At 43.8% G+C, this 25,102-nt stretch overlaps 1 protein-coding gene across 1 annotated transcript; it reads left to right on the top strand.

Annotated features, from left to right (window-relative positions):
* Positions 1 to 5,921: 5,921 nt before the first annotated feature.
* Positions 5,922 to 23,430, top strand: LOC308676293 (T-cell-interacting, activating receptor on myeloid cells protein 1-like; the record flags this gene model as incomplete). The annotated part of the gene is made up of 5 exons (XM_081342106.1): positions 5,922 to 6,087; positions 14,592 to 14,876; positions 16,585 to 16,908; positions 20,080 to 20,340; positions 22,735 to 23,430. The coding sequence occupies 5 exons, from the start codon at positions 5,922 to 5,924 to the stop codon at positions 22,863 to 22,865; spliced, it is 1,167 nt and encodes a 388-aa protein (XP_081198232.1). The 3' UTR covers positions 22,866 to 23,430.
* Positions 23,431 to 25,102: the final 1,672 nt, after the last annotated feature.

Raw genomic sequence — 25,102 nt, 5'->3', positions numbered from 1 at the left:
GGACCATTATCATCTTCTAACCTTGGAGACACCTCGGGAATATCTTGGAAATGCTGTACAACGTCATCTGAATTGCAATAAAGGTATTTCTATATAAAAGGTGTTTCTACGAGTTTAAACTATCTGGAGAGACCTGTTAAAGTTAATTATATCTGCTTACACAGACCATAGAAGTCTTACAAGAGATTAATTAAAGTACAACAGTTTCGTCGTTCCAGAATAGTTAGAAGATGATTTTGAATTCCTCTTGTCTGCATGTTGCTCAACAAACAAATAGTTAGAAGATGATTTTAAATTCCTCTTGTCTGCATGTTGCTCAACAAACAAAAGTTAGAAAATTTTTCTGAAATCAAGTTTAAAGTAATTGAATTCCTTCTCTCTGCATCCTTGCTCAGTCAAAAGACAAGTATTAATTTTACTGCCTGTAATCCATCGTGTATGCATGTTATCTGCAAAAGCTTAAGTGAAAAAAAAAGTCAGTGATCAATTTAACTAGCTGCATTGTGTGTGTGTTGTCTACAAGTAAGAAGTCAAGGATAACAATTACTCTTACTGGCTGCATGTGTTTATCTCAATGAAGTTTAAAGTCCAGTAGAAATGTGTTTTAATTTCTAAAATCTGCAATTTAAAGTCTGTAACGTTTCTACAATCAAGTTTAAACAGTCAGGAAATGCAATCTGAATTCCTTCTCTCTGCATCCCTCATGTGCATGTTGTTTCTGAGCAAGGCAGAGGTAACAAAGGATTTGGAGATAACATCCTGTGAGCCTTTGTTTGAAAAGGCTAGTAAACATCTCATTGCCTCTCTGCCAGTTCTTGCCTGCAATTAGAATGACTGTCTGTTTGCACCTCAAGTTTGTGGAACCAAAAGAAAGTTTAAAGAAATTTCATGCCTGCCTTTTCAAATAGTCTTTCTCTAGAAGTTTCAGAGATTCACCTTTTGAAAAAGAACTCTGCTTCTCTGGCCAGCTATTAAGTGGTCATAAACATAGACAATAAAACAATTTGTTGTCCTGGTAACCAGCTCTTGGTGGTTCACCCCACCTTAGGAATGCGAGCTGTGCAACAGCTTGTAAGCTTGATGTTATACAGAGAGAAAAGCAATCATTGATAGCCATTGTCTTCAGAGTTGAATTTTTCTCAAACAAGATTTTGCCAGTTGCAGATGAAGTCTGTGACTAGCCATGCAAGCATTTTTACAGAGATCATCCTGTGCTATTAGCCATTGGTTTTGAAGTTGAGCTCCAAAAAAAAAAAAGTTTGCCAGCTAGCAATTTTTTTTTCTCCTTCCTCTCTCTTTTGCAATAAAGATTGCGGAGAAACAACAATAAAAGAGCAATCAAGCAATTAGTTGCCTAGTAACAGGCAGTGACTCCTGGTGGCCAAACTGAAACGCTTAAACTGTCTGCAATTTGAAACGCATCTGAAGGCTTGTATACAGAGAGAGACTTTGATTCACACTTATAGCAAGCTATGCAAGCATTCTTATATGATAGGAAAATGATCTAAAATCCTAAAATAGATGTTTTAAATCTCCAAAAGGAGATCATTCAGCAAGCAAACAAAGCCTACCCAGCCCACTAGCTTAAACAAAGGAAGGAGAGAGCAATTAACCTCTGTCAGTGACAAGTTACAGCCTACGGTTTAGCTCTCAACACGGAGAGACAGTTCCTCCAAGGGTTTCAAACCGGCTCACAACTTGTGCTCATAGGGAAGAAGAGTTGCTTCACTTAATGTCCTAACTTAAGCTAGGGAAGATACCAGGCTTGCATCCAAACAGCGACCCTAGTGGTCAAGAGGTGAAGTTCATTGAAGTACTCACCTACACAAGCAGCATTCCAGTGGCGGCTCAGCATTAAAAGGCTTGTCCTCAGGCACGTGTAGAGTGCCCCTAGTGGTCAAAGGGTGAACTTTCTTGAAGTCCCTAACCAAGTTGGAAGACCCAAGCGCACAATAAACCTAACCCAGATACTCAGAGAAATTTATGAGACAATGAAAGATGAATTTTCCACTAATCTGTCAGAACGATGGGACAGAACGGCATACGCCATGAGAATTTTGCTCAGTGTTGATGGTAATTCTGCTGTATTAAGAGACTCTATAGCAGTGTTTTTCAACCACTGTTCCGTGGCACACTAGTGTGCCGCGAGATGTTGCATGGTGTGCCGTGGGAAAAATTGAAAAGTAATTATAAAATACTTTCTTTGTGTTTATTTGATTCCTATTCAAGAGAATTACTTTATATATAGTCAATATAGGCACAGAGTTAAATTTTTTAACATTTTCTAATGGTGGAGTGCCTCGTGATTTTTTTCATGAAACAAGTGTGCCTTTGCCCAAAAAAGGTTGAAAAACACTGCTCTATAGATCGCTTATCTGCAGCTTATGAACGTTACCAGCGGCTATCTGCAAAATACACAATTTTCTTAAAGGACTCTAATGAAGATGATTCCTCAGCAGAACTAATTAAAATTGAGGATCTGAACCAGCAAAGAGATCTCCTGGTGCAAGGGGCAAAGTATAAGGCAAAAAACCGCATTGCTGACCTGCAAGACACCAGATCTCATAGATCCACATCAAGCAGACACACAGGACGCTCGGCTAGATCCTCTCGCTCCAGGACTTCAACAATAAGTAACAAGTTGGCAGAGGCACGTGTACACCTAGAAGCAAAGAAAGTACATGCTTCCTTTGCCAAACAGGAAGCAGAGCTGGAAGCACAGGAGAAAGCCCGTCAAGCAGAGATGGAAGCACAGGAGAAAGCCCATCAAGCAGAGATGGCAGCCAAAATAAAGCTTCTGCGAATTGAAGGAGAAGAAGCCGTTGCCCTAGCAAAGCTGAAGATCTATGAACAAGCAGCGAAGAAAAACACCGATGCGGAGTGCTCCATCCCAATAGAAGTGAAGGCTCCAATGGAGCGCACCAGTCAATATGTGTCAAAGCAAAATGTTTGCAACGATGCAAAGCCATCTTCCACACTGCCTACACACATCACAGTCACCCCAGAACTGCAAGGGCCTGCACTCCTTCAACACCGCAGCCCAAGTGCATCTTCTGCACTTCCTACAAAAATCATAGACATCCCAGAACTGCAAAGGCCTGCACTCCTTCAACACCGCAGCCCAAGTGCATCTTCTGCACTTCCCACAAACATCATAGAGACCACAGAACTGCGAGGGCCTACACCACTTCTTCTTCAAAACGCCACAGGTGCGTCAGCTATGCTTCCTCCAAACAGCACAGAAGCTCCGTGCCTGACAGAGCCTACACCTCTCCTCCAAAGCAACAAAGGTGCGTCAACCGTGCTTCCCATAAAGAGCACAGAAGTCCTGTGCCTGCCAGGGCCAACACCTCTTCAACAAAGCAGCACAGGTGCATCAACCGTGCTTCCTACAGACAGCACTGAAGCCCCAAGCCTGCCAAGGCCAGCACCTCTTCAACGCCCAGAAACAGGTGCGCCAACACCTCAAATTGCATTACCTCTTGCCAATGACTACGTAACCACAAGCAATGATCAACGGTTGAATCAACAACCAGCACAAATTTTAGAGCTTACACCACAGTTAAATGATCCTGCAACATCATTTTATCCTGGTGTACCTGATCCTTATTCACCAGAGAACCCTCACACCCAAGAGGTTCCACAAGTTTCTTCGGCATCAAAGAGTGAGAGACCAGACCTCCCTGAGTACGCCAAACACGCGACTCGTCGAGAGCTCACTGCCAATAGCCTCTCAAAGTTTAATGACCATCCAGAAGACTTCAGATCCTGGAAAACAATCTTCAAAGCGGTTGTTGGTGATCTCAACCTTACCGCCAGAAAGGAACTCGACCTACTCTTTTCCTTTCCCCTATTCTCATATTTTTGCAGGTTTATAAGTCATCACGCCTGGACGAACAATGAACCCAGCTTCGACTTCGCTGAATCCAGTGTGCCTGCTCCATTACCATCACCAAGGTATGATAACACAGCAGCTCAACACAGAGACTCACGTGGAGCTGCGTCTACAAGAAAGATGGACATCTCACTTCCTGTATCATCTCCTCTATGGAGTGATTCAGGTGGTAGCATTTCACCTCCTGTACCATCCTCTCCTCTTTGGAGTGATTCAGGCGGTGGCAACTCACATCCTGTACCACCTCCTCCTAAATGGAGCAATTCAGGTGGTGGGGACGAATACGCTACAGGTGCTGTGCTTCATATGGCCATTTTGCTAAACATTGAAAAGCCTTTGACAAGTGCACAGAATGCGATAGCGACAAACACGATACAGCTACGCATCCTGATCCACTTCCAGGCAATCCACAGCAACCACCTGTATCCAACCCTGCTTCAAGTTATGGCGGGGAGCAGCATGGCGGGGAGCATCAAAGTCATGCTCCAGTCACCAACGTTTCATCTTCACCCAATCTCCAAGTTAGAGACCTTGTTCTGTTTAAGGACCAACGAGCTCAAGAATGGAAAGGCACTAAAACCTCCATATCAAGGCGTGTCCCTGAACGACGCCCTTCTCACTGGTCCAAACTTAACCAACAACCTCGTAGGTGTACTCATGAGGTTCAGAAAAGAACCCATCGCCTTAACAGCTGACACTGAGCAAATGTTTCATTGCTTTAAAGTAAGAGAAGACCATAGGAACTTCTTAAGGTTTCTGTGGCACCGTGACAACAACATGGACAATGACATCACCGAATATCGCATGAAAGTACATGTCTTTGGAAACAGTCCCTCACCTGCTGTTGCAACATATGGTCTACGAAGGACCGCTCTAGAAGGTGAGAAAGACTATGGTGCAGATGCTCGACATTTTGTCGAAAGGGACTTCTATGTGGACGATGGACTCAAATCCTTACCCACAGACGTAGAAGCCATAGACCTACTCCAAAGAACACAAAGTATGCTTTCTGAAGCTAATCTTGGACTCCACAAATTTGCCTCAAACAGTGCTGCAGTTATGAAAGCCTTCCAGCCCAGTGATTATGCCAAAGGATTTAAGGACCTTAACTTGGGAGTGGACATGCCCCCCGAACAGAGAAGTTTGGGTCTACGATGGAACTTATCTAATGACACCCTGGGCTTTCATGTCAGCTCTATCGATAAACCATTCACCAAACGTGGTGTTTTTGTCAGTAGTGAATAGCCTGTATGATCCACTTGGTTTCGTAGCTCCCATCACCATACAAGGTAAATCCTTACTACGACAGCTTTCAGAGTCCACTAAAGACTGGGACATACCATTACCAAGAGACAAGCTCCCAAAATGGGAGTCCTGGAAACAATCTCTACATGCCTTAGATGGAATCAACATACCACGCTGCTACACTCCAGCCTCCCTTACAGCAAGCCAGACCAGGGAAATTCACATTTTCTCAGACGCATCCACTGAGGCCATAGCAGCTGTTGCCTATCTCAAGGTTAAAGACTCTATAAATCGGACCCACATTGGGTTCTTGTTTGGCAAAGCCAAGTTGGCACCCAAGCCTGAGCACACAATCCCTAGACTTGAACTGTGTGGGGCCGTATTGGCTGTTGAAATTGTAGACTTTATATTGCGTGAGCTGGACATTCACATACATGACAATAAATTTCATACAGACAGCAAGGTTGTCTTGGGCTACATACACAACCAGACAAAACGCTTTTATGTTTATGTCAGCAATCGTGTAGAACGGATCAGAAAATCCTCTAAGCCTGAACAATGGCGTTATATTCCTTCAGAACGTAATCCTGCAGATCACGCTACAAGACCACTATCAGCAAGCGCTTTTACAAGTTCCTCTTGGCTAACAAGTCCTAAGTTCCTACTTGATCATACAGAAAAAAGCACAGTCGAATCCTTTGATCTTCAAGATCCGGACAATGATCCGGAGATTCGTTCTGAAATCAAGACTCTTCTTACCAGATTTGAACAAAGAACCACCATGGACTGTCAACGCTTTGAACGGTTCTCCGAGTGGAAAAAGCTCGTACGCACCATCGCAAGGTTAGTCCACATCGCACGATGTTATCACACCAAGTCCGATGACATTGAATGTCAAGGCTGGCACTTGTGTAAAAACCCTCTATCAGCAAAAGACATCGCTAGCAGTGAGCTGCTCATCATATGCTGTGTACAACAGAATGTCTTTAGCGCAGAATTCAAATGCATCCAGGACAAACAAAACATTCCAAAAAACAGTCCAATCGCCAACCTGAACCCATTCATAGACATTCACAGCATGCTAAGGGTTGGCGGTCGTTTACATGAGGCCAATTTGGGAGAGCGTGAACAGCATCCTCTTATAATACCTGGTCGTCATCATCTCTGTACCTTGCTCATACGCCATCACCATGAAGAGGTTAAGCACCAAGGCAGACATTTCACAGAAGGTGCCATAAGAGCGGCAGGCTTTTGGATTGTAGGAGCAAAAAGACAGATTGCAGCTATACTGCATAGATGTGTGCAATGCCGTAAATTAAGAGGAAGGCATCAGCAACAACAAATGTCAGACCTGCCAACCGACAAACTAAGCACTGACCCACCATTCACTCATGTTGGTCTGGACGTTTTCGGCCCATGGTCGGTAACAGCACGTAGGACACGTGGTGGCCAAGCAAATAACAAGCGTTGGGCAGTCCTATTCACTTGTATGAGCATACGTGCAGTACACATTGAGGTTTTGGAATCCATGGATACCTCATGTTTCATTAATGCTCTAAGGCGATTTCTTGCCATAAGAGGACCAGTAAACTCATTAAGATCTGACTGTGGAACTAATTTCATTGGAGCCTGCAAAGAATTAGACATCAATTCTAAGTCAGTCCAGGACTTTTTAGCTGGAAAGGGCTGCACTTGGATCTTTAATCCTCCTCACTCTTCCCACATGGGCGGCTCATGGGAGAGAATGATAGGAATTACGCGTAGAATATTGGACTCTATGTTAATGGACTTGAACTCCACAAGGCTTACTCATGAGATCTTGACCACTTTATTAGCAGAAGTGTCTGCTATAATCAATTCAAGGCCACTAGTACCAGTGTCTACCGATCCAGAATTCCCGACCATCCTCACTCCAGCTACTCTTCTCACTCAAAAGCTCGGATCTGTTCCTGTTCCACCTGGAGATTTCGGAAAAGGAACTCTGTATCATGATCAATGGAGGAGAGTACAACACCTTGCCAACTGCTTCTGGAATCGATGGAAGATGGAATATCTTTCTCTTTTGCAAAGTCGCAGAAAATGGAAAAATCAATACCCCAATCTTCAAGTTGGAGACCTTGTTCTGCTCAAAGACCAACAAGTTCAAAGAATTGAGTGGCCCATGGGACTTATCGAGAAGGCCATTCTTAGCAACGATGGGAAGGTACGTAAAGTGGAAGTAAGGGTCGCAAAGCAAGGCACCATAAAAACCTTCATCAGACCCATTACAGAACTCATTCTGCTTCTACCTCTTGAAGACTGAACTCGTTGCTTTCCCTGTTGAATCCTGCCTTCAAGAAGAAAAGTGCCTTCAACCTGATCCAGACTATTGAAGCCTGAAATGGCAGTTTATTGTTGCAATATATATGCATGTTCCTTTATATCTTTCAGGTCTTGAACGCAACAAGCAAAACCTCAGCCTGAAATGGCAGTTTATTATTGCAATATGTATGCATGTTTATTTTATATATCTCAGGTTTTTATGTCCTATATGGACGCATGTTTACCTCTTATATCTCAGGTTTTTATGCCTCATATATCATGTTTATTTTTTATATCCCTCAAGTTTACATTTATATGTATGCATGTTTATTTTTATATATTTTTCTCAGATGTATTACTTATATTTCTTAGGCGTTTCAAGAGATTAATTAAAGTACAACAGTTTCGTCGTTCCAGAATACCGTGTGTCAGGTATTACACACCGGGTTTTCCCCCGGCGACGATAAAGAGTTGTTTTATAATTCTGTGTATAAATAATTAATTTTTCCAATGTTTTACGTCCACCTTAAACCGATTGCTAGAAAATCACTTGCTCTGACGTCATTAGCAATCCGAATAGAGACTAATCTGGGTTTCGGGGCACGTGTGACTTTTAAATGTTTCGTCTCGTTTCCTGTTGCCTGGGTTGCAAAGTAAAATATCTACATCTACAACCACGCGGGACGTGCTTAAAGTGCTCGTTGCCATCCGTTTCTCGACTGAGAAACAATATCCGTGTGAACGTGGTTTGCAAACGGGTAGAATTAACTGGGAATGGAACGACGCAGCGAATGCAAATATTTTCTTTTCTGACAACTTTTTTATTTTATAGTCCTGCAAGCTTGGATTCAAATTCCCCCTCCCTTTGGATTTTGGCATGTCAAATCTTCAAGGTAGTTCAACCTACAGCAGGGAAAGTTTCTGTCCAAAACATATATTCCACTTACATACAATTACACCAAAATCACGTTCTTATAATATGCTAAGCCATGATGCATTTTAATTATTGTTGCATAAACTCAGTGCTTTTTTTTTGTAAAAAAAAAAAAGGTGCCAGAACTCACACACGTCATACCCTACAAGGTTCCATCCCAAAAAGGTGCCGGAACTAATACTAGGGTGCATGTGAAATGAGAAAAACAAGCTGGACACTTCTAAATGTGCTGAATGTGCATAAGATATTCCTGTCCTTCAGACAGATGCTGAGCCAGATAACTATTTTATTTTTATTTTTATTTAATTGCATTTGTATACCGCCCTTTCCCTGAGGACTATATCCTGTATTTCCAAATTATGTACTCCTCTGAAACCATTATGTAACTATATCCTGTTTTTCAACCGTGGTCTGTCCACTGTAAAGGATATAATCAAATAAGGAACAATGTACAGCCAGGACATGAGGGGTATAAATATGTATGGTTACGAGCCCCTCTTCTTTCTACAACACTATGACAAAATAAGCCCTGCATAAACTATAATTCATTGGACTCAGCTAAGCTAAGCCCAAACCAAACTTGTAATAATTATACATATGTACAGTATGTAAGGGAAAAATGTGTCTTTAATAATGATAATATCCATAGATAGTAAACACAATTGATCACAATGATTTGCAGATAAAAATGCAAAATTTATACAATCATTTTCAAATCCTAACACAATATGTATAAATATGAATGCAAAATTAATTATTTACACTGTTAGATCCCAGACAACCCTGCAGAAAAATGACTAACTTAACCATCCTTTTTTCCTGCTGAATCATCAGGGTCTTTCCCAACCCTGAGTGTAGGACATTTTCAGCATTGCTTGATCTTGACCACAAGACTCCTGTTTCTGAGAAGGAAAAAAAATAGTTTCCCTTTGAAGTATGCAGCTACAGGCTAAAAATGTTGTGTTTTATGCAGCTGTAGAGTGTGTTGACAGTGATCTCCCCTTATAATTTCCCTCCATACTGAGAAGTAGAAATTCAGGGAAGATAGGCAGAGCAGGGCAGGCAGGCAGGCAGGCTCATCATCAAATGGTGTTTAGTCAAACAAAAAAAATATCAGTTCTCCCCTTTAAAAATCTAGATAATCTGTAGATGGCAGCAAAGAGTCAAAGGTTTCTTTATTTTGGTGGAGCCATCTGGTGGCTATCTAGTTTTTTGCAGCACATGTCTGTTCTAAGAAGAGGGATCTCTTCAGTGAACTTCACTTCTGTGACCACCTCTTATTTCTTGAAAAGAGAAAACACACCAAAGCTGGAGTGCCAGACAATGCCTTCTAAGCATGTGATTAAAGTTTGGATAATTCTCTAGATTAACTGGATTCCTACTGCTGGCTCTAAATCATAGTTTGATTAACTGGCATTTAGGCTATTGAGAGTCAGATGGCCTACAACAGGGGTGTCAAACTCCATTTCATTGAGGGCCGCATCAGCATTGCGGTTGCCCTCAGGGGGCCGGGTGGGTGTGGCCTGGGTGGGCATGGCCTACTGGGTGGGCGTGGCTAAAGTGCATATGGCCTACTGGGTGGGCATGGCCAGCTCTACATCGTTTGCATTTAGGGTGCCTATGGGGGCCTGGGCAGGAGTGGGACAGATCTGAGGGTCTCTGGCAGGAGGAGGGTCTCTGGGCCAGGGCCAAGGCAGTGGGGGCCGTTCCCTCATTGTTTCCAGGATGGCTTCACGGGCCACATGAAACCACTTGGCGGGCCGGATCTGGCCCCCGGGCCTTGTGTTTGACATGTCTGGCCTACAAGTTTAATAAATGATTATCTGTTCACAGGAGGTCATAGCTACCAGTTCTTTTGTTGGTGTTGCCCCTCATACATGTTGAATTCTTCTCAAGAACCTAGGATGTCATAAGATATCAGTGCAGCACTTGTGTAGATCCATAAAGTGTGGCCTGAAGTATGCCAATGATGGACTTTTACAATTGACAGAAATGTTGTCCAAGTGCAGATTTTCTAAGTGCCACCCAACATTTGGGATGGGATGGAACGGAACGGAACGGAACAGAACAGAACAGAATAGAATCTGGAAGGGACCTTGGAGGTCCAGTGTGCCAATAACCATTGGGACCACCACAGCCAGTTTAGGCCATAATCTTTGAACTTTGATTTTCAGATCTTGATATTTCGTGATCGTCTCCAATTCTTTGTCTTCTATTTTACTATCTCCTGGTATTGCCACAATAATTATCCACACTTTCTTCTTTCAAACCACAGTTAAATCTGGTGTGTTGTATGCCAAGAATTTAGTGGTTTGTACTCAGAAATTCCACAATATTTTAACCTGCTCATTTTCTATTTTTCAACTCTGTTCACACCAATTTTTCGTTACTGGCACAGGATAATTTTTACAGATGTTCCAGTGAATCATTTTGGCAGCTGCGCTATATCATTCTTTATAATCTGTTGTGTGATCTTTTTGAATAAGCTAGTTTTTTCTGCCTTTTTGCACAATCTGTATTTTGAATCATTTGACAATTTTTCATTATTATTATTATTGGGCTAGGCACACCAGCAAATTGCAATGTAAATAGCTGAATTATAAACTATGGTTTGCATACCACAATAGATGACTTCACACAACATGGTGGCTATGCTTACACAATATACTAATTCAAAATATGATTTGCTCATTTATTTTTTATTTTATTCTGCCTTTATTATTTTTGCAAATAATGTAAGGTAGCAAACATATCTAATATTTCTTCCTCCTCCTATTTTCCCCCACAACAACAACCCTGTGAGGTGGATTGGGCTGAGAGAAAGATTGACTGGCCTAAAGTCACCCAGCTGGCTTTCATGGCTATCGCAGGATTTCAATTCATGGTCTCCCGTTTTCTAGCCTGGTGCCTTAACATTAGACCAAATTGGCTCTCAGTTTGTGATTAAGGGTGTTCTGTGAATCTAGCAGACACGGTTTTCAAGCTTTGTGCTAAAGCTAAACTACTTAGCGCAGGGGTCAGCAACCTGAAACAGTGAAAGAGCCACTCAGAACTGGTTCCCTCACAAAAGGAAAAACTGGGAGCCTTAAAAAAATGTGTGCGCATGCGCGTACATGCGCACATGCACAGAACAGGGTTTCACTGAAGAGTGGAGCCAAGGCGAGATATGCACCTACCCTGCATATTTGAATTGATTGGTTGAAATTTTTTAGTCCCACTTTTTTGGGGGGGACTGTACATGGCAGAGGACTGGGAGCCGCAGGAGATGGCTGAAAGAGCCACATGCGGCTCTGGAGCCGCGGGTTGCAGACCTGTGACTTAGCGTAACAACTGTGTTGTACACAAAACAAGTCCAAACGTAATTTACTATACTTATTTTTGGCATGTCTGAATATAAGGCACTATGGTTTATAAACCCAGTAATAGCTTAACAGTGTATGAACAGTGGCGGGATTCAAATATGGGAACAACCGGTTCTTTGTGTTGATGCCACTTCCAGAAGTCCATTCTGGGTCTGGGCAACAAAAATGTAGCTACCGGTTCTGCCAAAGTGGTGCAAACCGGCTGAATCCCACCACCGTGTATAAACCAAATCCAGTAAGGATGATTTAGTCATCCAAAGTAAAATAAGCCATTAATTAGTACACAGTATAAATGTACCTTGGCCATTATGGAGATACCACTTTTTGCCAGATTTTCCTGCTCACCTTAAAAGAAAGCTTCTGAACCTCATTTCAGAGTAATTGAACTGCTCAAATCAGAATTCATTTATTCTTCCATTAGTTATAAAACAATTTCTTTTCCTGCTATACTTCCCTTCCTAACTATAATGACTCATGTTCTATCACTGTTTCCTGGGAGGGAAGAATCACATTTATTAGAGCCTTGAGCCCCTTTTCCTCCTCATTTACAGACTGCATCTGCTCTAAAATGCCTGTTACGCTTCCTTTCTTGCTCCTTAAAATCTGTGAGTATTGGTGGGTATAGGTTAGTCCTGAGGGACTCTATAACCTTTCCTCCTGGCAATGGCTCTTCTAGAGATAGAGACAGACCTATCATTGAGGGACACAGGGGCTCCCAGCCAGAGTAAGCTGATCTGGGGTGATACGAAAAGGCAGAAAATGAATAATTATTCATTAATTTACATTACAGCTTTTTAACTGCTGAAAAGTAAAGAGAGGCTGGCTGGCTTGCTTGTTTGCCTTCAGAAACCTTCAGTTTTAACTCCTGGGACTGCCTGGACAAGTCCTTGCAGTTTTCTTGGGAAGATTTTGGAAGTAGTTTGCCGTTGCCTCCTTCCTAGAGCTCAGAGCGAGTGACTGGCCCAAGATCACCTAGCTGGCTTTGTGTCTTAGATGGAACTAGAACTCACAGACTCCTGGTTTCTACCCTGGTGCCTTCACCACTATATCCAAGTGGGTCTCGGGGTTTTCTACTGGGCATAACTTGTGGGGAAGGATGGGACTCGCTATTCTATTTGAGGCAGGATTGTATGTGAATCTGGCCCTTGTCTAAGGCAGGGCTTTTCAACCAGTGGTACATTGGCACCTGGCAGGTGGTAGCGGGGGAGGGGAATGAGCTGAAAAGTGGTAGCGGGGGAGGGGAATGAGCTGAACTGGTGGCAGCACCGCACAAGCCTGAGCGAGAGACGGCTGGAGCTGCAGGGCTGTCAGGGCTCAGCGGAAGCGCCAGGATCAGCGACAGGCTCCAGCTGGAGGTCGGCGCTGATCCTGGCGCTTCTGAGCCCAGAAGAAGTGCTGATCAGCTGGAATGTTGCAGCATCTCCAGGGTCTTGTGATTTATATTCAGATGCTTGGCAACTGATTCATATTTATGACAGTCACAGCGTCCCAGGTCATGTGAAGTGACCAAAACTTGCTTCAACCACCCAGCAGATGGGGGGAATAAAAACCAAACATCCAACCCACCCCACCCCCACTGCCAATCCTCAACCTTGGACAGGAGGAAGAGCGCCGCCGGGCGGGCAGGTAGGTGTCTTGCTCGGCTGTGGCTTGGGGGGCACTTTTATCAGTGCCATTGTAACTTTGAACAGTCACTAAGCGAACTGTTGTAAGTTGAGGACTACCTGTACTTCATCCCTTTTTTCCTTTTGTTTTTTTTGGTCATCAAGTTTTTGACACCTTGCTAGGTGACTGGTGGTACTCAGATGTTGCCATATCCTAAAAATGGTACAATGGGTGAAAAGGTTGAAAAGCCCTGGTCTAAGGAATTGGGGTGGTGCATGATTCCAATCAATTTCAGCAGATTCTGGACTCTGGACAATAAAACAAATAATGGCTTAGCAAGACACTGAACCAGGGTTTTGTATGCCTGTCAGTCTTCTCCAATACAACACCTTTTGGGACTGAACTATTTGAGGTTCCAGAAGTTACAATGCAACATATCTGAGTTCAGGTATGCAAAAATCTAAATGACCACTAAGGTAAAGGTAAAGGTTCCCCTGCACATGCGTGCTAGTCATTTCCAACTCTAGGGGCCGGTGCTCATCTCCGTTTCAAAGCCGAAGAGCCAGCGCTTGTCCGAGGACGTCTCCGTGGTCATGTGGCCGGCATGACTAGATGCTAAAAGCGCACGGAACGCTGTTACCTTCCTACCGTAGTGGTCCCTATTTTTCTACTTGCATTTTTACGTGCTTTCGAACTGCTAGGTTGGCAGAAGCTGGGATGAGTAACAGGTGCTCACTCTGTTACGCGGCACTCGGGATTCGACCTGCCAAACTGCCGACCTTCTGATCGACAAGCTCAGCGTCCTAACCCACTGAGCCACTGCATCCCTAGAAGGCAACAAAAAGATGTTCAATTAATCTGCTGCCATTTGGTGGTTGTCACAATTTTTACAGCCCAGACTGATAGCTGTAATCATTGGTTTTTGAAGAAACTATTGAGTTTTGGATTCAAATCTGGTTTCGGTGATCCCCAAGTTATTAATCCAGGTTTGGAGAAGACAGGACACCAAATAAAATAGTGATGCATTCATCTTCATTCCCTCTTACCTACAGGTTTATTTTTTGTACAAATGTAGACTCCCTTTGGCTGGCATTATGCATCGTTTTATAACTTGGTTTACCTAATCATGGCTGACTGAGTAACCTTCAATTGGCATGATTTACAGTATGCATTAACCCAAAACCAAACAAATCACATTTGGCTTGGCATGTTTGGTGATCCAAGCCTCCCCCTTCTCTCTCTTTTCTAGCTCTGCCAAAACCATCCATTGTATGGCACCAAGCTCAAGATGTGATGGGGAAGCACCAGCTTCAGTGTTCTACCCAAGAGGAGTATGCAGGCAGCTGGTTTTCCTTATACACGGGAGGCAGCCAGAAGCCAGTAGCTCAAAAGAGAGCTTTGCCAACAGAATCTAGTGCCACCTTTGAGGTCCATGAGTTAGGCTCAGGTGAGCAATTCCACTGTAGCTATGAAATCTGGCAGGCTGGGAAGGCCATCCGCTCTCCACTCAGCCAGCCTGCAAACATCACAGAAGGTGAGTATTAAGCTGAATCTATCCTATCTCTCTCCCTTTCTGTCTCTCTCCATCCATCCATCCATCCATCCATCCATCCATTCTGTTTGGCTACTTAATGAGAAGAGAGGACTCACTGGAAAAGATCCTGATGTTGGGAAAGAAGGAAGGCAAAAGGAGAAGGGAATGGTAGAGGATGAGATGGTTGGATAGTGTGATTGATACAATGAGCATGAATTTGGGCAAACTCTGGGAGACCCTGTCATGCCGTGGTCCATGGGGTCATGAAGAGTCTGACATGACTTAGTGACTGAACAACAATAACCACCCTCCATCCATCCCTCTGTCCCTTCATCCCCTCCTTCCTCCATCCTATTATCCCTCCCTCCCTTCAGCCCTCTCTCCATCTATCCATTCTATTATCCATCCCTCCATCCTTCTATCCATCCATTTTATTATCCATCCATTTGTGCATTCTATCATCCATCCATCCATCCAATTATCCATCCATCCTATTATCCCTCCCTCCCTCCATCTATCCATGTGACCATGGGGATGCTGCAATAGTCGTAAGTGTGAAAAATAGTCATAAGTCACTTTTTTCAGTGCCATTGTAACTTTGAACTAAACAAATGGCTTTAAGTCAAGAACTACCAGTACCTGTATATCCTATAGTTCTCCAGCGCAGAAGGCTGAAAACTGATTTCTATGAGCCTCATTTTATTTGCTATTCTCTTCAATCTAAGGTAATTTAGCTCCAAGCTAAAAAAAAGAAGAAGAAGAAAGAAAGAATTGCATCCCTTTTTTATTTTGAAAAGCAACACTACATTTCAATCCTAACTAAGCATGTGTTGTTTGAAATATGTACACACCAGGTCAAATGTCAACCCTGCTCCAAACTGAGGCAGGATAGAAGAGCATCAAGAATGACATTCACTTTGTAAAAATCCTCCAATTCCCATCATCCTCAGCCAGTCCATCTAAAAGATAGCTTGGCTAGGAATAACTACAGATATAAAAACTTGGTTTTTATCTATGTTTTAAAAAAATAGAAAAACCCACCTTTTATTTAAATTGAAAAAGCTTGCTCCCAAGGAAACAGATCTAGCTGCTGTTCTGAAAGGAAATATATTGTTTTTCATTCCTCCCTGCCTGGGGTGCTGGCATATTCCAGGCAGAGATTAATTTTTATTATGTTTTGTTTCCTTGGATGCTCTGGAATAATGTTTCCCAACCTTAGCAGTTTTAAGATGTGTGAATTTCAACTCTTAGTAGTTGAAATCTACAGAACTTAAAATTGCTGAAAAATATTGAAAAATATTGCTCTAGAGCAGGGGTCCCCAACCCCCAATCTGTGGACCAGTACCATGCCGCAGCATGCCAGCAACCAGTCCGTACAAACAAGCAAAGCCTCATCCGCAAGATGCAGGCAACACACAAAACCATGCACCCTCCAGGCCATGGAAAAAAACTGTCTCCATGGAACCGGTCCCTGGTGCACAAAAGGTTGGGGACCTCTGCTCTAGAGCAGGAGTGTCCAACCTTGGCAATTTTAAGACTTGTAGACTTCAACTCCCAGAATTCCCCAGCTAGCTAGGCTGGCTGGGGAATTCTGGGAGTTGAAGTCCACAAGTATTAAAGTTGCCAAAGTTGGGAAACCCTGCAATAAATAGAGAGGGAAGGGCACATACATTACAATAACCACCACCACTCTAATTAACTTGGTTAGTCCTGAAGCTGAATGTAAAACTTTTGTCTCCTCCAGTGCGTTACCTGCAGCCCTCAATTGCTGCGAGTCCCAGCACAGAAATCTCATTGGGACAGGACTGGACACTCCGTTGTTGGGCTCCCTTTTCAGGCGTCAGCTTCGTCTTCTACCAGGCCAGGGACTTCCGGTATGAGGTCACTCCTCGAGGGGATTCCAACATGGCTGAATTCTCCCTGGAGAATGTCACAGGGGCTGATGAAGGACGCTACACATGCTACTACCACAGCCTCACTGATCCTGTCATATGGTCCAATGCCAGCAACCCAGTGGTGCTGAAAATCCTGGGTGAGGAAAGGCGAGGAGGTGGCATCTTGCCAAAATTAAAGCACACAGATGTTTTCCTGAATTGTACAAATAGTGGGGAATGTTGGCTCCATGTTGGGATTAACTGAGACAGAGTTTGGTGTAGTGGTTAAAAGCCCCAGGCCAGAAACTAGGAGACTGTGAATTCTAGTCCTGACTTAGGTGTGAAACCTGGCTGGGTGGCTTTGGGCAAGTTACCAGGAGACTGTGAGTTCTAGTCCCACCTTAGGCATGAAATCTAAAGGCAACTTTGGACCAATCACCAGGAGCTTGTGAGTTCTAGTCCTGTCATAGGCATGAAAGCCAACTGAATAACTGAACTAGTTGCCAGGAACTGAATTCTAGACCAGCCTTAAGCACGAAAGCCAGTTGTGTTACTTTGGGCCAATCACAAGGAACTTGTGAGTTCTAGTCCTGTCATAGGTATGAAAGCCAATTAAATGACTTTGAACCAGTTACCAGGAACTGAATTCTAGACTGATCTTAAGCACGAAAGCCAGTTGTGTTACTTTGGGTCAATTACCAGGAGATTGTGAATTCTAGTCCTGCCTTAGAAACAAATCCAACATAGTATTTTCGGATCAGTTCTTCTCTTTCAGCTCCAGAAAGAAGAAGGCAAGGTGGGGCGGGAACTTCACTTCTGAACATACTGTGGAGTCAAAACTGAATTTAAAGGCATATTCGGATATGATTAAAATGGCTGATTTTATCTTGATCTCCCTCCTGGAATTTGTGGGTTTACTGTTTTGAGTTATTTAATACTGTATTTATTTATTTATTTATTTATTTATTGATGGGATTTATATCCCGCCCTATCTCCCGAAGGACTCAGGGCGGCTAACATCAAAACATATAATAAGTACAGAAATCAAGATAAAAATAAAATTGAAATCATCTGTGCAATAAATTAAAATTAAAGATTAAAAAAAAATTAAAAATTCTAAATATAATTATTTATTTATTTATTTATTTTATTGCATTTATATACCGCCCTTTCCCTGAGGACTCAGGGCGGTTTACAGGGAGTTAAAAATCAACCATACAAAAGTTAAAAACCAATTTAAAAAAGATTAAACCAACCCTGTACTATTAAAAACCCCAATTAAAATAAATTTCTCCTCAGCCTGGGCCCGAGAGCTCAAAGAGCCAGGTCTTCAGGCCCCGGCGGAATGATCGGAGGTCGGGGGCAGTCCTCAGCTCCACTGGCAGCTGGTTCCAGAGGGCAGGCGCTCCCACTGAGAAGGCCCTATCCCTGGGTGTCACCCGCCGGCAATCTCTTACCGGCGGGACCCTGAGCAGACCCTCCCTGTGGGAGCGCACTGGGCGAAGGGCATTTGATGCCGGCAGCAGGTGTTCCCTCAAATACCCCGGACCCAGGCCATGTAGGGCTTTATAGGTGATAACCAGCACCTTGAATTTCACCCGGAGGGCAACCGGAAGCCAATGCAGCTCGCGGAGTAGAGGTGTTACATGGGAGTATCGGGAGACCCCCATTACAACTCGCGCGGCCGCATTCTGCACCAGTTGAAGCCTCCGAGTGGTCTTCAAGGGCAGCCCCATGTAGAGAGCGTTACAGTAGTCCAAACAGGAGGTCACAAGCGCATGAGTAACTGTGCGTAGGGCGTCTCGGTCCAGATAGGGACGCAACTGGCGCACCAGGCGAACCTGTGCAAAAGCCCCCCTGGTCACGGCTCCTATGTGATCTTCAAAATTGAGTCGTGAATCCAGGAGGACGCCCAAGTTGCGAGCCCTATCAACGGGGGGTAACACCTCACCCCCCATCGTTAGAGGTGGAATAACTTGGTTAACCCGAGATGCCGATATGCACAGCCACTCAGTCTTGGCAGGATTGAGACGAAGCCTGTTTCTCCCCATCCAGACCCGAACCGCCTCCAGGCACCGGGACATCACGGAGAGGGCATCACTGGGTTGGTTCGGGGTGGAAAGAAAAAGTTGGGTATCATCAGCGTACTGATGATACCCCACCCCGAAGCCACGAATGATCTCGCCCAGCGGCTTCATATAGATGTTGAACAGGAGAGGCGAGAGAACCGACCCCTGAGGGACTCCACAAATGAGAGGCCTCGGGGCGGATCTCTGCCCTCCCGTCAACACCGACTGCGAGCGGCCCTGGAGGTAGGAGGAGAACCACCGTAAAACGGTGCCTCCCACTCCCAACCCCCTGAGACGCCGCAGCAGGATACCATGGTCGATGGTATCGAAAGCCGCTGAGAGATCTAATAGGACCAGGACAGAGGAGCAACCCCTGTCCCTTGCCCTCCAGAGATCATTCACCAGCGCGACCAATGCCGTCTCCGTGCTGTGTCCGGGCCTGAAACCCGATTGGTACGGGTCCAGATAATCAGTTTCCTCCAGGAACAGAGGGAGCTGAGCTAATTAATTAAAATGCCTGTCAGTCCAGGTCAGCCTGGTGGAACAGGAGTGTTTTGAGGCCGCGGCGAAAGGATTGGAGGTTTTGGGCCATCCGAAGCTCAGGGGGGAGCTGATTCCATAGGGCTGGCGCTCCCACAGAGAAGGCCCTCCCCCTGGGGGTCGCCAGCCGACATTGCCTAGCTGACGGTACCCTGAGGAGGCCTTCTCTGTGTGAGCGTACTGGACGATGATTTGATTGCCATTTCCTGTTAGCTCTTTTGTCTGAAGTAAAGAAAGGTGGCACAAGAAGGGAAAATATTAGATTAGTCATAATTTAATTCCTGTACTATTATCTCTCTTCTACATACACTCACAACGCACGAATATACACAAAATTTATTTCAGAGAGCTGTTTGTTTTCTTTCTTTCTTGGTCCTTTCATTTGTTCCTTTGTGTGGGGAAAAAATACACGGAACAGTTCATGTCTGGACACCCTGCATTATCAGCAATTCCAGTAATCTTTGCAGGAATGACTATAAATTAATAAAACCGTCTAGCTTTTGTTTCTGAAATGTGGTCTGGAGACTAGAAAGGGGTAATGAAAAGAGAGCTGAGAGACCCCCTGAGTTCTTCCTTACCAGCTGAGGGGGACAAAATGGCAGCCACATCTTTGCAGTCAAAACCCCATCATTAGGTTGACTTTTTTGACCTCTTCCCTGCAGACTCCCTTGCTTACTAGTTTTGCTGCCTTTAACAAAATTATTGATTTTTTTTCCCCAGGTGTGTCTGATGTTAGCAGATATCAAGAGGTGTTGGTTGACTCTGCAGGGAAGTATCGAGTGAATTGTTCAATGCCCTCCACAGCTGGGGGCTGGTTCTATCTTTATATTGATGGGGAGATCTTTGCTGAAACCAGAGCATGGCAAAATGGGACAAGCGCCAGCTTTGGCCTCACAGAACAAGCCCTCAGCAACCTCAAGGGCAAGCTAAGCTGCGAGTTTGGGGAAAACCAACTCAACGATACCATAAGGCAGACACAAGGTGAGCCCAGAGGGAATGAGGGCAGGAGAGACTGAGAGGGTGGTGGTGGTGGTGATGTACCATCCAGGTAAATGACGGTTTGCAAAGTCTTCATCTTGAGAAGCTCACAGTCTAACCTTTGAAGAAAGTTCCACGTTTATGCAGGAAGTGTGGGGTCCTTGGTGTTCTCTGAGCTTGGTTGTTTTCTTGCAGATGTTTCATTACCCAACTAGGTAACATCATCACTGCAAATCCCACTCCTTTCTGGTGCTGGTGATGTTATCTAGTTGGGTAATGAAACGTCTGCAAGAAAACAAACCAAGCTCAGAGAACACCAAGGACTCCATCGTTCAACCCGGAGCTACAACTATTCTCTTCTCTCGATTACATAGGAAAGTATAGCAGTGCCTGTTTGAGGGAAACTGCCATGAGGTCTTTCCCCATTCCTGTGTTGAGGTAGTACCCAACCGCCCTTGAATCAGCGGGAAACTCTTATCATCATGGCCTTGCTTCCCACCTTGCTGGAGTCTATTCTGCAACTCTTTCCCAGTGTCCATGAGTGATGCTTTCCTGAATTTGCATATGTAAGGAGAGTTAAGCAAATGGATAGGTAGATGCCTTTCTTATGGTCCAACTTTCACAGCCATACATTGCAATTGGGAAGACCATAGTCTTGACTATATGCACTTTTGTTGGCAGGGTGATGTCTCTGCTTTTTAGCGTGCTGTCTAGATTTGCCATGGCTTTCCTCCCTAGGAGGAAAAAGCGTCTTTTAATTTGTTGGCTGCAGTCCCCATCTGCGCTGACCTTGGAGCCCAGGAAAATAAAATCTGTCACTACCTCCATTTCTTCCCCCTCTATTTGCCAGGAATTGAGAGGGCCGGATGCCATGATCTCGGTTTTCTTAATACAACCATTATTGAGCCCAAAATTTCCTTTGCTAAGGAAGACTGTTGTTAAGTGAATTTTGCCCCATTTTATGAACTTGCTTGCCATGACTGTCAAGTGAATCATTGCAGTTGCTAAGTTAGTGACATGGTTGTTAAGTGAATCTAGCTTCCCCTCTGACTGTGCTTATCAGAAAGTCACAGAAGGTGATCATATGAGCCTGGGATACTGCAATGTCACAAATACATGTTGGTTGCCAAGCGTCTAAATGTTGATCATGTGACCATGAGGATGCTGCAACAGTCATACATGTGAAAACTGGTCCATTTTTTCAGTGCTTTTGTAACTTTAAATGGGCTGGGAGTTGAAGTCCACTACCGTAAAATTGCCAAGGTTGAGAAATATTGGATTAGACACTGTGATAGGATATCCCTCAAGAGATTTATATGACCCCTCCATCTTGCCTCCGCTTAAATGAAACCAAACAACTTTTCCCACATCTTGGCCTAGAGTAGAGAGAGAGAGGTGCATTTTAGTGGCCTCTGTGTGTGTGTGTGTGTGTGTGTGTGTGTGTGTGTGTGTGTGTTCTTTTTTCCAGACATTTATTTTGTCGGATCTCTGTATTCTTCTATTTTTAATTGTCTTGAGTTGTATGCCGTCCAGCATCAGGATGGAATCAGGCAGCCTATAAATTAAATAAATAAACTCTTGTGGAAAGCATCCTCTGGATTTGCACATCCTACTAAATCGTAATATAGGTTGTTTGGTTTTATCTTAGTCAGTTCTATGAATACAACCAATGTGGTTTCATGCAATGAGTATGTCATCAACAGACACATAAACATAAACAACAGCTACATACTGTAGAAAAGCTAACAAGGGAACAACAATACTAAAACATTTCCCCACCAGCAGCCAACACTCAGATGAGCATAGATTTACATCCAGATTAACATCAGATCAACAATCGAGAAATAAACAATAACCCATTCAAGGAACTGCCGAACAAGCTAACAATAAGCAGCACAACCAAGACCACTCTCACCAGTACTGACTGGGCAAGCCACTCAAATATAAACTGAGAACAAACCCATTCCTTACTAGCACTGATGATGCTACCTAGTTTGGGTAATGAAATGTCTGCAAGAAAAGAGCCAAGCTCAGAGAGCATTGAGGATCCCTCATGAGTATGTCAACTCAGCCAGCTGTTTGTTCAACAGTTATAGTTAAGCACATCATGGCAATGATTTAATTCCAGTTATGACTAGACTGCAAAAGTTTGAAGGATCAATTACAATTCCACTGTTCCTTCTAGGGAAGATTTAATCAGTTGTGCTCAAGCCAGCCAGAACAAAATTTAAATAGCAGTCTTGTAATTAAACTATTAAAGCTCAGCCATTAAAAGCTCATCAGATGCAAACATGTCATTAAGAAAGTCAGAATGCATAATGAAGATTTATTGTGGAAGTGCTTTCCTTTTTTTACAGTATAAATATATATATACATATATATCTTTTTCCTTTAAAGACTCACTTCTGCTGAGCCCTGACTTCACTGCAGCCAATTCTATACGGCTCGGCCTCGGGTTCGCTATCCTTGTGGCAGCGGTGGCTTTTGTGGCTGATGCGCTTTGGACTGAGAGGTCTCGCGAGAAGTGAGCCAGGCAGAAGCTTCTGAATCCGCGAGATATGTGGGGTCACGCAAAAGCATGGCTTGAAACGGTCTTTTCTGGTGGCTGCATCCAATAAGAAGAGGGGTAACCAGTCAAGACAACTGAAAGCTTCCTGTGCAGATTAAAGCTTTCATTACTCAAAACCATTTATCAGAAAGTCTTACTGAACTTTGAGAAGTGGTTGCAAGTCCCTTCCTTTAGCACCGCCGTAACTTGGAACAGCCCCTGAACGAATGGTCTTAACTCGAGGACTATCTGTGTCATAAAAAAAAATCACTGAATGATCTTTATGTCATTTCAACAAACTACCTTTAGTAATTTCCATCCACGTTTCATCTTAAAAGGAATACTTTGGGAGATTTTCGAATGTACTGTATTTTAGCACACGTGGCAATCTTTAAGTCCATTTAAATTGAACTGTCCTGTGGTGATGGGTAATGGATTCGTGTGTCATTACCCCCCCCAAAAAAAACTGCTTTTACCCAATTTGGGGTAATTTACCCAGATTTAGAAGTACTGCTCTAGAAGCTGGTCTTCATATCTGCAATAAAACCTGCTTTTTTATTTTACTTATGTGTTTGTCTTGTCTGTCTTATGGAAGGTTGGAGGTAGATTGGACATTTATAGAGAATTATTACAGTGACCAGAATATTGTTAGAGCAGTCCTCAATTTACTCACTTACTTTTCAGTAGCTGAGGCTGAAACAGGAATTTTGTTCAACTTTGTGTTGTGGACTCTTGTTCAAAAATATGAAAGGTAGACACATAAAATAAGTAAGTTGTGTTATCTATGCAGGAAAATTAAAGTACCACTAATATTTCTCCCAATGTAATCATTTCAGCAAATCAGTACATAGAATCTCATCAAGGGGCTGGGAGTAGAAACAAGTAGCATCCCCATTGGCCATCACAACTTGGAATTCTGGGATTTGCAGTCCAACCCTCTAGCAGGGGTCTTCAAGCTTGGCCCTTTTATGACTTGTGGAATTCAACTCCCAGAATTGAAGTCTGGGAGTTCATAAGAGTCCAGCCTTATGGAAGAGTCCATAAGGCTGGGAAAGGTGGAAGGAAAGAGAAGAAAAGGACAAGCTCCCACAGGTGCTTTTTCAGGAGGCATCTGGACTTCCTTGTTTTTCTTTGAAGATGTTTCGCTTCTCATCCAAGAAGCTTCTTCATCTCTGACTGGATGGTGAGGAATCAAAGGATTTATATTCAGTTGCCTCCTGAAAAAGCTCTTTTGGGACAACCATGACTTGAAAGATTGAGAATGTCCATAGACAAACAGACAATCTGCACCTAGGTCAGGAGTAGGCAACCTTGGCTCTTTTATGACTCGTGGACTTCAACTCCCAGAATTCCTGAGCCAGCCATGTTGAGGAGAAATGGAGAGGTTTCCATGCTAGCTCAGGAATTCTGGGAATTGAAGTCCATGAGTCATAAAAGAGCCAAGGTTGCCTACCCCTGACCTAGGGGTGGAGGCGCTCAGGAGTCAGAATGAGACAACTCGCCACAGCCAACTTGCCATCGTCAGCTCACCGCAGGGACAATTTGTCACGGGACAATTTAACAATTCAGTTTAATTATTTTTAAAAAACAAAACATTATTTTAATTTTTGTCATTCACATTTCATTCTGTCCCTCCTTTGGCATCCTTTCTTTAATGATTCTATTCCACCATTTCTTTGATATTAGTGTAACTCTTGTCCCGCAGCGAGCTGCCCTCCAGCAGTTTGGGGGTGGCGAGCTGGCCATTGGAAGACCTGAAAGATTAGGTTGCGGGGTGGGGGTGGGGGGTGGCCATCTTAGAAAAGGTCCATCTTTGACTTGGTGGCACATAAGCAGTAAACATTAGAAATGTCAGTTTAATGCGATAGTCTCTGGTCTCCGCCACCAGCAAGAAGCGTAGAAGCTACCGTATATTGGGCTGCCACTTAGAAGACACGGGTCAAGTCCACCTTCAGCAGTAAAGGCTCCCTGGGAGACACTGGACGAGCCACACTCTTTATCTCCACTCAGGGGCTGCCACAAAGAAGAGGGAGTCAGGCTATTCTCCAACGCGCCCGAAGGCAGGACAAGAAGCAGCGGATGGAAACTAACCAAGGAGAGAAGCAACCTAGAACTAAGGAGAAACTTCCTGACAGTTAGAACAATTAACCAGTGGAACAACCTGCCTCCAGAAGCGGTGAATGCTCCAACACTGGAAGTTTTTAAGAAGAGACTGGA

Source organism: Vipera berus (assembly GCF_964194415.1).
Source record: "Vipera berus genome assembly, chromosome: W".
In the NCBI taxonomy this organism is placed as follows: domain Eukaryota; kingdom Metazoa; phylum Chordata; class Lepidosauria; order Squamata; family Viperidae; genus Vipera; species Vipera berus.
Note: the sequence above shows the minus strand (reverse complement) of the source record. Positions and strands in the feature narration are given on the sequence as shown.